Source organism: Muntiacus reevesi, chromosome 22 (genome assembly GCF_963930625.1).
Source record: "Muntiacus reevesi chromosome 22, mMunRee1.1, whole genome shotgun sequence".
Taxonomy (NCBI): Eukaryota; Metazoa; Chordata; class Mammalia; order Artiodactyla; family Cervidae; genus Muntiacus; species Muntiacus reevesi.
Genome location: NC_089270.1, coordinates 34,285,171 through 34,302,629, shown reverse-complemented (window position 1 = coordinate 34,302,629; position 17,459 = coordinate 34,285,171). Strand labels below are relative to the sequence as shown.

Below are 17,459 nucleotides of genomic sequence, written 5' to 3'. Positions count from 1 at the left end.
GGTGATGTTACTTTTTATGAATGTAAATGCAAACCAAATACAAATATTCCCTTGAATACAATAGATTATTTGCTATGCTCTTTACAGAAGGAGGCCAGCATGATACAATACACAGAGAAGAGGAGCATTTGCATTTAATGACAGTCCTGCAAGAATGCAACCCCTCCACCCTATGCCATAAGCACACGCTTGTTGATGAGAAAGGCATCAGAAAGTCTTTTTGCAGATAGTACACATAGTTTTCTGCCTTTTTTTTTAGTACTGTTGTATAACACTGTCACAAACTTCTAATTAGGTTTCATATAATTATGTTCGTGTCCAATAATCTCAGTGTCAAACTCTAGTTGCAAAAAATATTTGAATGCAAAGATTCATGAATATGTCTTTGAGGGAATGGATGCTGATTGCATTTTAATATTTAGCATAAGAAATCCCAACATGTTTATCAGAAGGAACTGAAATCATTATACAAAGACTGCAAGCTTAAAGTCTTTTGGGGGAGGGTAAAGCATGACAATTGGAATTAACTGTATTCAAAGGGTTTTTTATTTTCTGAAAAAATATAAAATTTTGTATCTTACACTACAAAAAACATGTACACAAACCAAATGCACAGAGAACTTCAAATGGAGAAAAAAAAATACAGAAATGCTAGTTCTTCCTTGAATTAATGCTGAGGCATGGATCTGAGCCATCCCAGTGCCTAACACAGAATAAAATAACTCTATACAGTTGCTTATAACCTGCCTGAAACTAAAACATTAAAATAAACATATTAATAAATGACTGAGTCTAAGTTTTATCCTCAGACTATTATAAATGAAATTTACACACTTTAAAATAATTAATTAAAAACTAAGAGCAGTCTAAAGAAGAACAAATATGTTGACCACTGAGACTTCTACTGTTAAGACAGCCCAGCCTGAATAAACATGACGTATTTTGCCACCATCAACTTTTTTCACTTACATTTAGAAGAAACAAATGACATTTGATTCTGATTATTATAAAAGACTCTTTTAAAAAAAGAATTGGTGTCTTTCCCTAAGCAATAATTATGTGGTCATTCTGAACAATAACATTCAATCATCTATGTGTAAAAAGACTTTTTCATAAATCAACAAAAAATGAAAAGAAAGTTCTTATCTATTTCTTCTTTGATACATTGCTATATAATTAACAGCATAATAGAGAAAATATTCAATGTAACCAGCTGTGCTACAGAGTTGAAAAAATGATGACTTATTCTAGTTATTAATTGCAAATAAAACTAGCACTTTGTTTATTCATTATCATCATCATCATCTTATTGTACCTACTTTTATTTTGAGGTTACACATCTGGCAGGACATAATCAAAGACAGTTTACTATCATACTTATCTTTCTTTTTTCTTATTTTTAGAAAGAACAAAATGAGAAAAGAGTCTTATTCTACTACGCAACATCATACATCTAGTAAATTTCTAACATCTGACTCAACTGGCATTTGCCATCCAATGCACAATTACAGTAAAAAAATGTCTTCCACAGGTAAGTATCTCTGCTTGTGCTTCTGAGAGCCCACTTTACATGGGATAAAGAATGGTGATTAAAAAAAAATCTTTCAACTTTCACATGAAGATTAAATAGCAGACATGCAAACACATTAAGTGCTCAATGATATTAATTTTCCATTTAAACTTGAGATAGGAAACTATTTCTTCACCATTGCGCACTGGTTAGAACTCTTACAAACTGAGTTAAGGATGTTCTGTATTGTTTTGGCAACTCTAAAACTAAGAATGCTGATCACATGTAAGTTTAGATAGAATATTAGAATATAATTTTTACAGTAATCCTACAACTTCAGAATACTGACTTGGTGATTAAAACACAAGAAATAAAACACATGCTACATCAATTTTTTTTAAATGGGAAAATCAAAATTTTCACCTTTTAACATACAATGCACACATTTCCAACGGCCAAGAAGAGAAACTGAGTATGTCATTTTTACATGCGAGCAAATGGCAAGATTAGAAAACAAATTATGATTGATAAAATTAGTCATTGAGCAACTTCAACAGGCATCAGTAAGTTGAAAATTATTTCCTGCTTGTACACCTTTTTCAAAGTTAAATACTGAGAAAACTGGTCTAAAGGTATTGCTATTGTTAAAATAACACTATGTTTAATTTGACAAATCTTATGTACTAAAATTATTGAATCTGTGTTTTACTTTTGGTTGTCTGCTGGGTGACAATATTAACCAAAAGGATAAGAAATCACACAATCAAGATTTGTCAAACCTTGCCCTGGGTTACTGCCTCACTGTATTTCACAAAAGCTGCTTCTCTCCTTGTTCCACTTCTCACATTTATAGATGAGATTGGCACTTCCCAATTGGTGACATATCCAGTGGTGAACAAATATTTTAGAAATATATTATTTTCTCTTTTTGGAGGAGGAGTACCTCATATAAAATCATATTGACATTCCTTAGAAAATCTCAACCAAATTGAGATAGGGATGAAAGCTATGTGTCTATTTAACTTTCATCTCAATTTACTTTTGAAAATATACATCAAGGTGGCAAAAGAAGCAAACAAATTTAATTAAAATTAATTTAAAATATTCTCTTGTGAAAAAGAGAAGACCTTCATTAAAACATCAAATTCCAGTTGCTTAGATACACTCCATCCTGACCTTGCAATCATCTTTGAACACATAAAGCTGGAGAACAATTTAAATATATTTGTTATGTATAAGTAACTGTGGCCAGTCCATCAAATTTAATTTTATGGTAATTTACCTTTTTAATCGACAAATATATTCTTACTTGAAGTTTCTCAATTGTTACTTTATCACTTAGATTAGGTTGATTTTACAAAATTCAATAACTGCAACACAATCTCTGATTATTTTGTACAAAAGGAACTAGTTTACTATTTTTCCTGAAATGAACAAATGCATCTTTCATAAAAGTGATGCCTGCTTACTTGTGATTTCATCAAGACAAAGTTGTATCCATCTCTAGTTTCTTCAGAAATTTCACTAAACTAATATAATTAAGCATAGTCTGTGTGGACCCATGGTACAGTATATACCCATAAAGAATTATAGCTCTATTTGGACAGGACTCAGTATATCATTTGAAATTGTTTAAAACTCTCTCCCTGTCCCCCCCTATATTCTTTAGCAAAGAGCCACTTAAGTGAAGGTGGGTAGGGTAAAAGGAAGAATTTATTCTTTTACATGCTAATGTTTGACTGAAACAGGTGTTTGGGAGAGAGAGAGGGAATACTGACAATATAATGCAAGTATGTTCCTTATGGATGTCACTAATCCAGGCTACTCCAATACACTATTGCTGTTGACAATCTGAAGTAGGCTGCATTTTGTTTAAATGCTGTGCTCCTTGAAAAATCATGTCATTTCATGATTTATAAAGTAATAATACAAAAGAACTTGGTTATTCCACCAAGGAGCTCAGTTTTGTTCAGGTTCTAATAAATGGTTTAATTTGCATTACAGCACAAATATCACTCTTCACCAAGTTTGGTACATAGCATGTACATAGGACATTTTATATTTCTTAATAAAGCCAATTGAATAGCACTTTAGATTGGTTCCTCAAGATCAATTCAGTGTAACTGAATACAAGATAAAATAACCAAAGGAAAAAACAACCATCAACAAATAAAACTGGTCAAGTCTTGCCATAGAGAAAATTCTAAAAGGAAAAAAAAAAATATGGATGTATTTGACATCATTCCATTGCTGCTTTAGTATCAAAATTTCTAGAGCTGGGCCACAAAGGAAATGGTTACAAAGGATTAACACTTAGGAGTGATGCTTGGTGCTATGTGCTGGATTTAACAATATTAACAGAAGTCTGCACAGTTAAATCCTTCTACATCCTGCTGAAAATGTGCCCTTTGGTGTCAACTTTGCTTGACAAGATATTTTCTGGGACTCAGAAAGGTGAAATTTCTTACAGGGGTGCAAGATTAATGGCTAGAAGAACTGCATTGTCACAGATATCACAAAATGTTTTTAAAACACCAAAGGGGATTTAGTCTTATAGACATTTCCTGTTACTGAATAGAGAGATTTAGCAGCTTTTGGACACATGAGAGGAAAAAAGACACAAGCTTTTGTTAGATTTTGTCTTACCGCTTCCCTATTTCTCCTATTTCTAATATACCCTGGAATGCTTGTTCCTGAATGTTGCTAAAATTAAAATACTATTAACAATGCAAGCTGAATGGTAATACACATATGTGCAAGCCACACACACACAAAACTCCAACGTAAATTGATTCCTGGGTATACAGCAAATTATACAGTATATACACATTTATTACCTAGTAGTATCTAGAAGAGCAACTAAAAGTAAACTTTATAACACAGAAAAATAAATATACACCCTGTATTGTACTTGTCCTTGATCAAGCAACATATTTATACACTAGTTTCTATAACTTAACGCTGTGTAACAGCATTTAAAATTACAAAAGAAGATATCTATTTAGAAATTATCTAACCATATTGCTCTTCAATACACTTATGTAGACAATTAAGACTTGAAGTAAACGTCAGTAAATTGCAGCTTTTGTTAGCCTACAGATGGCTATCAAACTTTCCTTTCAAGTAGATTCTTGGAAGTTTTGAAAGGGGCTGCCTTCATTCAGTCTAAAAAGGTGCTATAGATAGTTATATATTTCATGTATAAAATTTTGTAGAAGTAGGGAGAAGGATTTTGTTGTTGTAATACAAGATAGTGTTTAAACTTCATGTTCTTATTCCATGCAGGTTATATTTGCTTCATGAAAAATGAAGACACCAAGAGGAAGATAAAGAGATCTTAGTAAAACACTGATTACAAATTCTGTGGCTGAAACAAATGCTCTCTTAATGTTTAGAAATCACTGAGTTTTCCCTTTTTCCCCTTTGTTTTTTGTTAAAATAAATCTCAGAGCTTGTTTACAAAGTGCAGAGTCATTCACTTGACGAAGTGACAATAAACAAGTTATAATGGCACCATCCCGTTGACCAGCTGCACCTTCATTTCTTGAAGGCTGTTCATAATCTTCTTCTGGTGACCAACAAGAGTCACTCCAAGCCGTCTCAAATCCCTGCATGAAGAAAGCACACATTGGATGTATGTATTGACTCAGTTTCTAGCACAGAACAATACCTCACGTTGGCAAAGAGGCAAACCTTTTGCAGACGCTAATTAGATTACAGTCCCAATTTAGATATATGGGGTCCAATTTTCAAACGCAGGCTCTAAAATTGTATCTTAAAATCTGTTTACAGTCAAAAAATATTTACAACAAGAAGTGATATACATATTTGCCCTCCCCTTTTGGATGATTTTTCAGATGGCACAGAGCAGGGAAAAAACAAACATTCTCCCAATAAATATTTAATTTAAAGGGTACAATCTCATTGCATGGTTTTGAAAACGTGGACCTACAATATGAATGAGCACTTTTCATTTTACTAAAAGAAGTAAGCATAAAATATACTTTAAAAAATTTCATAGCTAAGCAGTTGAAGACCAAACTTTTCAAATGACTCAAGTCAGCACAATCATTTTGTATATTGGGTATCTTCAGGGGATAATCATCACTACATTGCTCTGATAACGCTTAAAATATTTTATTTTTTACTTGAAATCCAAAGTAGCACAGCTTTCTTCCTTTATCAAATATATTTGGTTCTATTGGCGTTTGGAGCATTCTGAAGATTACACGCTATCAAGAGATCTTTTCAAAAAAGATTTTTATATTATTTCTTTTTAACAAGCTTATTATTCAAAATAAACTTACAAATATTTAGATTCCTAAACTAATAGCATATTTTGGCATTCAAAGCCAGAGCTCATGGTTTTTAAATATTGTTTCACAGGATATCCAGGAATTCTATTTTCCCAAAATATGCATTTGACAAATATAATAATTCAGATATGTTTGACAAATAATAATGTTAATTACTAAAAAAATGAGCACTAGTGATTCAAGATTTTTCAATGACAAGATTTTAAAATGTTTGCCATGTTAGATTTCCTTAGATAATTACTCTGCTTAACACATTATGCTAAAAGGAGGATATTTTTGCATTCAGTAAATGTACTAATTTCAGACTGTCTTAGAATTCTTTAGAATTGGATACAATTGCACTGGAATTATAGGTAAAACTGAATAGTTTTGGACACTCAAAAAATCTCTTAATTATCAGAGGATAGAAATTTAATAAATGGGTACTTAAGTTCTATGTGATTAGTATTGGAAATATTATTTATCTAAGGGATGTGGATTTGATCTCTGGGTCAGGAAGATACCCTGGAAGAGGAAAGCCCACTCCAGTGGTCTTGTCTGGAGAATTCCATGGACAGAGGAGCCTGGTGGGCTACGGTTAGTCCATGGGGGTCACCAAGATTTGGACACAACTGAATAGCAGACTTGAAGCAACTTAGTAGCACCAGAAAGTAATACACTAGGTGTCTTTTTCCTTTTATGTTTTGTTGATTTCTTATGAGAGTTTTAGCAAATGGCAAATAGCTAAAGAAAAAGCAATGAACACTTATGGTGGAAACATTTTTTTATTTGAATGTAAATGTGAAACATTTAATTTAGAAATTATTATAGTTACAAGACACCAGAGTATAATAAAATTAAGAATAACGAGGCAAGGAAGACAATCATCAACAAAAAAAACCAGTAAAATTTCGGTTTAAACAAAATCACTATTGTTAGTTATGAATGGGCTTCCTTGGTGGCTCAGCTGGTAAAGAATCCACCTACAATGAGGGAGACCTGGGTTTGATTCCTGGGTTGGGAAGATCTCCTGGAGAAGAGAATGGCTACCCACTCCAGTATTCTGGCCTGGAGAATTCCATAGACAGTCCATGGCGTCACAAAGAGTCAGACAGACTGAATTTCACTAGGCTTGAATAGATTGTAAAATAGCTAATGGCAGACTAACACAGGAACAGAAGAGATTTGAGTTTAATCTTGTCTTTTTTCAATTAAACCAGGGTTTCTGAGCCTTGCCCCTGTTAAAATTACAGGCTGGATAATTTTTTGTTTGTAGGGCCTACCCTGTGCATTGAAGGACATCTACCAGCATGCCTTACCTGATCTCACTAAATCCCAGAAATACAGGATGGCCACTGGCCCTTTATCGTAACAAGACAAAATATCTCCAGACATTGCAAAGTGTTCCTTGAGTGGAAAAATCTCCCTTGGCTAAGAAACATTGCGATAAATATAATAAAATAGGTAACAATTAAAATGTCCTCTTCCTATATGCTAGGAAAATATAGAAGCAACATGATATAGATTTTTGTTAATTTCCTTTTATGGATGAGAAAACAATTTCTCATTTCTCTGAGATATAATATTGAGCAAAAAACTTTAAATTACATGCAGACATTTATTAATCTGTGAAATGAAAAATCTGTATATATAACATCAAATATCCAGAATTCCAAAAGGAAGAAGATATTTAATGAAGGAAACAAAACACATGATTATTTGACTGAATCTATGGTAATCCAGTCTATACTTCATGGCAACTACAGTTATGGGCTAATTAACACTGTCATATTTCCACATGTAACATGTATTATGAATTATGAAGACAATTTATGGGTGCTCACTACCAAGTTTTGGACTTAAGTCAGGAGAAAAGGGGATAAAGTTTCTTAACCTGAAAGCAGTCAATCTCTACTAAAGAATGTAAATAATTAGAACTTGAAATAAAGTTTAAAACATATGTTTTTTCATGTTTTATAAACCTACATGTGGTTCTGACAAAGGTTTGAAAGCAATGATTTAATATATACATACTTAAACTGCAGAATCCATATGGCTAATCCAATTATTAAGAATGAGTTTTTGAAAATAGCTATTACAGTTATTCTGAAAGACCTGAAAAAATATTACAGACTTTCCTCCTCAAACAGGGTGAACTTTGCATGTATAATACAGAAACCTTAAAGTGTGTGTGTTTCTGGAGTGTGGTACATGGGTGTAAGTGTGTATGTATTCCATATTCCAACTCTTGGTTGCTTTGCCTCTTATTAAATCATTAGTTTGACTTATTTTTGTTTCCACTGTCTTTATCTGTTAATATTTCTACATATAACTTCATTCTCTGCAAATAACCACAAGAAAGAATCTGGTTCAGTGCTTTGGGAATTTACATTTTTCATGACATCTATATCATGCTAAAGAATGAATATTTTAAGAAATTGTATTTGATTAATACAGTTAGAAAGTTTGTGTTTATAGGCAAATAAAACCTGACCTTCTTCAGAACATTTCATGTATCTAGATGTTAAGTTAAATTTGTTTAAATTTTCCCAAGCACAAAATTTTATTTAGGGTCATCTTATGGCCTGATAATCCCCTAACATTCATACAGAATTTCATACCAGTGAAATTCTCTATCCTTCTCCACTCTCTTCTTACATTTCACCTCCCACCTCTATCTACACTCTTTCCATGGGATAAATGGATTTATGAAAATACAGCACTCAGTTTTACATACTGTCATAAATTACATGTCTTTAATGGAATGTTGTTTTTGAGGTCTGGCCTGTCATTTCAAAAGCTGTCAAATTAATGTGCAGAGATTTAGAAAGTAGCATGATTATAATGCTGCAGTGTACATTTACCTTTACACAAAGTGATTTTGAAAATGTGGGGACAAACAAGATTATTCAAGCAGTTAAATCTGTTCTCAGGAGCAAAGTTAGTTCTTTAAAAATTCCATTTAATATTTTCCTACTAAAATCACAAATGAGAATTAAAAAGGTATTAGGAAAATGTTTCCCGTAAAGGTTAAGTAACTTTATTCCAATATTGATAAATACATTATGGTATTTTCTTTAATGTAGCTTTGCTTCATATTTTTGTGATTTCCAATAATTTCCATTTTACTTCCTAAAGCACCTATTAAATGGTCTATTTAACAGTAATAATGTGAGAAATTTGATAAAAATAAAAGTATTTTCCATTACATGATAAAGGTGCTATTCTATAATTATTTTTGAAAAAAATACTTGAAAATGTGTTATTTTAATCATTTCATTTATCTATATAGGAGGATTTGTAGCAAGGGAAAGTTTTAGGTGTGTCCCCTTTACATATATGATACTAATTTTATCATGACCACGTGTAATCTTAAGTAATACCCAAAGCCAATTTAATGATGATAAACTAAATTTCAGCATAGGCTTATGAATCTAAACATGATCGACTAATATTGTTACATAAAAAATAGTTTTGTCAACAAGACATGATTCGTTTTAGAAAAGTTGTAAGTATAATGAACTGCCCTTGTTGTGACAACATTCCAATCTTTTTTTCAAATGTTATTTCCTAATAGAAAATAATGGAAAACACTGGTATTATGGTGTTAAATGGCAGAATGAAAAATAGAAACTAAACAAGAGGTTTAGTTGATGTTGGAGCCAACTCTTGATTATTCAGGATGTAATTTATCCACTAGTAGAGGAAACATTCCCTTACGTTCTTCTCCCTTCTGCTTTACACATCTTTTAGCCATATCACTGGTTACTTAGCCCCACCAACACAGGCTGGATAGGAGAAGGGAGAAGAGAGCTTAATGAACATTCACTAAGCTTCAGTGTTTACTCTTATTGTCGTAGTTTTATGAGGCAGTTGTATATTTGGGACTTTTTTTTGGTTCACTTTGAATAATCCTGATAATCATTATATATATACTGTACAAGGTATACATATATCTTGGCAAGAGAGGACTTAACCATGACCCAGCTATAAGTTTCAATGACTGAGACCTGGTAAGGGTCACACTGGATGTTTTAGCGTACTTACGCAGAACACAGAGGATAGTAAGTACTCATACGTGTTCTTTAGGCATATAATAAACTTTGCATAATGACTTTATCGATACGTTAAATTTGGGTTGAAAGTAAAACTGAAAGTGGCTCAGTCATGTCTGACTCTTTGTGACCCCATGGGCTATACAGTGCATGGAATTCTCCATTTGAGTGTGTGCACAAATTTTGCCTCTAGATTTGTGACACTTAATTTTAACATTTGAAGACCCTAATTTAATAAACAAGTAAATAGGAATTGCTTCAGCTTACACACGATTGGTATAATAAAGTTTACTGGATTTTATTCATTTTCTGAATAATCAAAAGTTGACAGTACTGATCTGACAAGAAGTTTAAAAAACAGCTGAGATACTGTCCGTCCCTATTTCCAATATTTGGATTCAGTGTGCAACTCACCTCAAGCCCACAGATTCCCCTGTAGACCATAACTCCCTGCACTTAAACACCATAGTACAGATTGCATCGTTGCTGCTACAACAATTGTTGTCATATGAGGACCGTACACAGAACAGCCAGTTTAGGCACAGAGAACAGCAGACAGAAACATCTGAAGTTGAAAGCCACTTTCGTTGAATACATTTTAGCTCTACGTTCTTAAAATATTTCATTTCTATTCCACATCAAGTCTCACATATATGTGCTAGCCAAAAAAACATAAATAAAATTAAACTATGAAGGAAATTGTCACCAAAGTATGTGCTTCTGAAAAATTATAATTGTTTCCTCTTCCGTATTCAAAATCCATCATGAGAACAAATTTGATGGCACAAATTATATTAATAACATATTTTTCTTATGTATGTAAATGGCAGTTTGGTCATTTGCTTTATAATAATTAATTTTAACTTTTTTTCCAAGCATTTCTTACAAGTATGAATATATTTTTCCAGTTCTCAGCTTCAAAATTATACTCTGGCAATAATACTTGTATATCTTATTTCATTATAGTTTATACAGGCTACATAAAATTACTATTTAGACAGGGCCTAGTGACTAAACAACAACAAAGACCATGTAGAAATAAATCTTTAACTATTTAAGATTTTGTCTTTGTCTTTACTAATATTTTAGTTCCTTTGTCATAGTCCTTAATAATGACTGGCTTTTTTTTTCTTCTTCTTTTTGGTCAAGAGCAAGCAAAATACACATATAATCTTTTTTTTTTTTAATTCTTGACCAAACAAGTAACTGATCACTCATTCTTCTGTGAGTTATTTAACATAACATTTTGATAAATATGTTCTTACTAATAGGGGGAAAATGTGGTCAAAAACACAATAAAGAAGAAGACATGTGTTGGATTCTCCAATAAATCGACTTCACTTAAGATTGGCTGGCTCAGTTCCAAGTAAGGAATGTGGTATTTATAGTCCCAGGAAACTGAAGCAATTGACACATTGAGACCAACATTCTCTGAACAGGAAGATGTTGGCAAATCTCTTAATTTCACCTTATTCTTAGGTCAGAGTAAATAAATTAAAACATAAAATATCTGAAAGGAGGCAATACAGAAGGCAACGTGCTATCAAAGCAACAGAGAGAGAAGAAACTGACCCATGTAGAGAAGATTTGACCAGACAAAAATACAGGAAAATAGAAGCAAGCTGCAGACCATCACAAGACAAGAGAGGCTATTAAGTCTTGAAAGAAAACATACAAAATGAGAGAGCTTTGAAACGGAAGGGAAAATAGAAAAGCAAACAGAAAGGAATTATTCAAAATAAGAAAAAGTGAAACCATAATGTAAAATATTCAACATATTTATAGTATTTGGGGGCCCCAATGAAAGTAAAACAGAGGAATTAATGCAAAAGCCATTATTAGTGATTATAACTATTCTGTTAAGGAGAAACAAAAAAGTAGTGGATATAAATATATACATGTATATCTGCTATTTTTTTAAATTTTTTATTTATTTATTTGTTTATTTATTTATTTTAAATTTTATTTTATTAGTTGGAGGCCAATTACTTCACAACATTTCAGTGGGTTTTGACATACATTGACACGAATCAGCCATAGAGTTATACGTATTCTGCTATTTTAATAAAAAGAGAGACATGGTTTAATGCAAATAGTTTTATTATATATTTACAAGTAATCTGACATTGGGTAGAAGAAATACCTACAGTATCATTTTAATATAAAATGACAAATGACTTTAATAAATTAAAATGACCAATTTTATTGAAAAATTAAATAGCAATCATGTAAAAATAGTTTTAAATTATCAATAAATTTTTCTGTTTACTATTTCAAATATAGTACTAATGAGTTTTTCGAGTGTCCAAAGAAATAATGGGCAAAGTATACGTGCTCTCAAGTAGATATGATCCAGTGGAGATGGTGAGAATGATATTCAATAAATTAAGAGAGCTAGCTGAGTGGTGATTTTAGGTCCTTCTGGTTATAGTTATGAAGAAGAGAAATTCTGAGAAAGTGACATTAATTGGTGATCAGTGATGGTACCCTGTTACCTTTTCTGTGGATAGGCAGTGAGTTCAATGAACCAGAGAATGCCAGAGTAGAAATGGTGAGAACCAAGTGCTCAGTGTTCATATTATGTGATGTAATAGAAAAAAGACTGTGGTTTAGTGCTTTAGAAAGTTCTACCATGCTTTAAAACTTACAACAGTATTTTAGCCTTTGAATGTGTAGGCAGTTTGAACTGATATTATTATATTCATAGGTTAAAACATCATTTGTGTTCATGTAATCCAGATGTAACCACCATAACAACAGTTAGTTTTCACAAATTACAAATATTAGGCTAAAATAATGACACGTACAGAGTACATAATAAAATACAAACAACTTACAACCTTAAATAATTCCATTTTTAATTCTAGTGATTTTTATATAATAAGATCTGATAGATTTTGTCTTAAACGTGCAAAAAGAAGAGGGCACAATTGGTTTCCACTGAGATTGCACCAAATAACAAAAGTCAAGGCAGGGTCTACTATATCCTTGGATTGCAAGAATATAAGATGCACCACTGATACAGTAAACGGGATGAGATTCCTGCCCAGGAAGCTTTGTCTAAGCTGTTGTTATCTGGGTATCCACCCAAGCCGAAACTTCAGAGCATGTTTTCTTGTTATAGGGCTAGCAGCACCAATCGTGCTTACGGTTCGTTTTGTATTTACATTCATATAACACACGTATCAGTAGAAAAACTTTTGCCAAGAAAACATCTTTTCTACAACACAAAGTACCAGTATTTTGCCAAGATGTTATTCCAGTCAATCAAATACTCAACTGCTATTTGTTTGAAGCAAAGAAGCAAAGATACTGGCCACAAGTAGCATTAATCATGCAGTTGTTAACAATACAGGCTAAAAATGCAGATGCTTCTTTGAAAGCTGCCACACACGGACAAAGGGTAACTGATTTCCCTTGATCTCATCCAGACAGGTTTCTGAACAATTTTTCTCGCCCCAGCAATTATGTAAAAATTATCAGAAAAATTACTCACTCCAAGGTCACCTGAGCCACAGCGTCCATTGAACTGTATCCATTTTCCATGAAAATCTCTGTATATCGGCCCATTTTGATTGCTTCTAGCCATTCGCCTACTGATCTGTAGGCCCCAGATCCCAGTGAGCCATGTTCTGCCAATAAATTAGACACTCTAAAACACAAAAAACACAAATATTAAAAATTTTTATTGTAATATTAACTCACTACAAAAGGATCTTTGAGTTTATAAGAATATTTATAGGAGAAAAATATACAAATGCTAACAAGGAAGAAAATAATTCAAAAAACAGAACGCAAAAATCAGCCTATTCAGATTTTTTCTATCCATAGTTAACAATGACTTAAAATGGTTTGATAACTGAATTTTCTGTAATACAAAATATTAGCTAAAAGTTCCATGTTAGTAATTTAGATGTATTTATTTCCTACTGTGGTTTTGTTTGTAAAATACAGAAATTGCTACCAAATAGAGAGATGCAGGATATTTTGTGTAAAGTCAATTGCTTCTAGACTTTGCTAGAGAAACTTGTGATCATTTAATCTTATTTCCTAGAAGACCAGAAATTAGTTATCTTTTATTTTATGCTCTTACATAGGAGTGCTTGTTAACTCACATAGGAGTAGCAGAAATGAAAAGCAAAATGTAACCCTTAATATTAATATATACGAAAACAAAATAGAATTAATCAAACTATGTGCTTCTCTTAACAATGTTAAATTTACACTCCTTGACCAATAATATATGAAATGATGATGATGATTTCTGGAAATGTATCCTAAGGAAATAATCAGGAAAATAGTAAAAAATACATGTACACTTTTTTGCTAAAGAAACATCAATAGCAATTTAAATGTCCATCAGTGGGACTTTACTTCAGTACACTTCAATCATTCAGTTCAATTCAGTTCAGTCGCTCAGTCAGGTCCGACTCTTTGAGACCCCATGAATTGCAGCACGCCAGGCCTCCCTGTCCATTACCAACTCCAGGAGTTTACTCAAACTCATGTCCATCGAGTCGGTGATGCCATCCAGCCATCTCATCCTCTGTTGTCCCCTTCTCCTCCTGCCCCCAATACCTCCTAGCATAAGGATATTTTCCAATGAGTCAACTCTTCGTATGAGGTGGCCAAAGTATTGGAGCTTCAGCTTCAGCATCAGTCCTTCCAATGAACACCCAGGACTGATCTCCGTTAGGATGGACTGGTTGGATCTGCTTGCAGTCCAAGGGACTCTCAAGAGTCTTCTCCAACACCATAGTTCAAAGGTATCCATTTTTCGGCACTCAGCTTTCTTCACAGTCCAACTCTCACATCCATACATGACCACTGGAAAAACCATAGCCTTCACCAGACGGACCTTTGTTAGCAAAGTAATGTCTCTGTTTTGTAATATGCTAACTAGGTTGATCATAACTTTACTTCCAAGAAGTAAGCGTGTTTTAATTTTATGGCTGCAATCACCATCTGCAATGATTTTGGAGCCCCCAAAAATAAAGTCTGACACTGTTGCCACTGTTTCTCCATCTATTTCCCATGAAGTGATGGGACACGATCTTAGTTTTCCAAATGTTGAGCTTTACGCCAGGTTTTTCACTCTCCTCTTTCACTTTCATCAAGAGGCTTTTTAGTTCCTCTTAACTTTCTGCCATACAGGTGGTGGTATCTGCATATCTGAGGTTATTGATATTTCTCCTGGCAATCTTGATTCCAGTTTGTGCTTCTTCAAGCCCAGCATTTCTCATGATGTGCTCTGCATATAAGCTAAATAAGTAGGGTGACAATATACAGCCTTGACATAATCCTTTTCCTATTTGAAACCAGTCTGTTGGTTTCAGTTCTAACTGTTGTTTCCTGACCTGCATATATGTTTCAACCATTAGTACAGGATAAATACCTTTCTTTCTACTCATGTTCTCTGCACTTTCTCACATCCCATTTATACTTCAACCTTCTTTGGTGTAGTTTCTTCCAAACCAATTTTATAAAAATTTCTCTGGTTAAAGTGAATAATGATCTCAATTATGTCAAAATCTGTGAAGATTTTCCAATAGGTCGCATGACTAACCTCTCAGAAACATTCAACAATCACCACTACTACCATCTCCCCCTTGTAATCTTACCTTATCTCAACCTTTTTTGAATCACTATTCTTTCTTTTGTGGCTTCCATAACATGGTATGCTTCTCTTCGATCTCCTTTGCTTGCTCTTCTGTTTGACTTTAAAATTTGGAAGAAGCCAGGACATGGCCCTATATCTTCTCTACTCAGGCTATAACTTAACTTTGGGGAGTTTTACCCACTTGCATGCTTCAAACATCATCTATTTTTCTCTGATTTTCATCTCCTGCCTAAGTCGCTCATATATTCACATGTCTACTTCATGACTCCTTAGTTTTTGGGATTCTAAATACAACACATCCAACACCACACTACTCATCTTCTACACATCCAATTCCTCCTGAAGTCCTCCTTCTTATAGTCTATGATACAACTGTCTGCTCCTTCCTTGTCTTCAGTCCCTTCACATCTCTAATTGTGTTTCTTATCTATTCTACTTCCAATATATTGCAAATCTGACCACTTCTCTCTGTCACCAACTTAGTTGAAGACATCATCATGTCTTATCTGCACAGGCACATTAGCTTATAGTTATTCTACTAAATTTTACTCTCACTCTCCACTCTAAAACTAAAGTTTGTTTAAGTTTTTATTTTATTTCATCTCTCTCTTCTGCAAGAGTTTGTTGCTTATTTCTGTATACTCAGCACCTACTCCACAGCCTGACACAGAATACACACATGAATATTTATTGGATGAATCAATAGATATTTTGTAGTAATTTGTAGTCAATATATAGTAGAGTCAGAGATTTGTTGAATTTGGAGAACAGGATCTTGAAGTTGAGATAATAGAATAGACAAAGTCTAGAATATGAGTATGAAAAAGAGTCCAAGGTGGGTTAGAGACCAAAATTATTGAAGGAGAAAATTTCAAGGTATTGAGAAATATTTGAATATCATCTACATGGTTACTCAATTCACCTGATTTTGTGACATGTTTAGGAACAGAGAGGAAGAGACAGTGAATCAGGAACTAACACCTTTGAGAACCAGGACTTGTAGATGAATGAATACAAAATCAGGTAGAGAGTGATACAGCCCTCCCCCTACTAACTGCAGCTGATTGATTCCAGGACTGGCCTTCCACCTAGTTAATACCCAAACTCATGGATGCTCAAGTTTCTTATATAAAATGATGTAGTAGATTCAGCCCTTTGTGTCCACACATACAAAGGGTTGGCCGTAGAGTCTTAAGCTAAATCTGTTAAAATGAAACCTAGCAAGCTGAATTCTATGTAATACATATATAGAGTAATATGAAAATTTGTTGGATATTTTTCACTGCTCCCAGCCTACAATGATGATGTTGAAATTAATACAATTTATAACTTAAAATTTCTCTATATGATTTCTTTTCCTTACATCAACTTATGACAACATAATTCAAACAACTAGAGAGAAATACAATATTTTAGATGACAACAAACAAATTAAAAGCAGTTATTTTGGGAATAACATAAGGAGTGATCTCTAAGATGCATTCTCCATTTGCTACCACAGAAAGCTAATGATGCCTGAACAGAGTTTGAAGATTCATTCCTCATTTGTATTTAAAAATGGCTCTTTGTCTAGTAAATGATTGTTTATACCAGAGTCACAGAACTTATGTAACTTTATCAATAAATTGTTTCTCATTTGGTTCATACTATGTGCAGTCAATTCAGCTACCAGCAGGATACCTTTTCTTGTAGAGAATGATAACTGCCTTATATATAATGAAAATAATAATCTGGTATATTTCCTAGTACATAATCAAAATGATATACTTTTTGAGAGGACAATTTTGTAATTTTTCAGGTAAAAGTTAAGAATTCTTTATATAAGGTAACATTTTTTAAATGCATTTACATGCATTCAGAAAAGTTTAAAAAATGCTCATTTGCTCACACAAGTTTTTTCCACAAGATTACTCATTTATTAATTTCAAGTCCTGTTCAAACTACACAGTAAGTGATTATCCAAATATCTATACTCAACT

General features: G+C 33.0%; 1 protein-coding gene across 5 annotated transcripts in view; it reads right to left on the bottom strand.

The window, feature by feature from the left end:
- Nucleotides 1-623: 623 nt before the first annotated feature.
- EPHA5 (EPH receptor A5) overlaps nucleotides 624-17,459 on the bottom strand; it is a 367,698-nt gene continuing 350,862 nt past the window's right edge. For all 5 annotated transcript variants that reach the window (XM_065914341.1, XM_065914337.1, XM_065914342.1 and 2 more), the window contains 2 exons: nucleotides 13,357-13,512; nucleotides 624-5,118 (listed from right to left, as the gene is read on the bottom strand). In XM_065914341.1, the coding sequence (XP_065770413.1) occupies nucleotides 5,013-5,118; nucleotides 13,357-13,512 (262 nt within the window). In that variant the 3' untranslated portion in view covers nucleotides 624-5,012. The remainder of the gene's footprint in view (nucleotides 5,119-13,356; nucleotides 13,513-17,459) is intronic.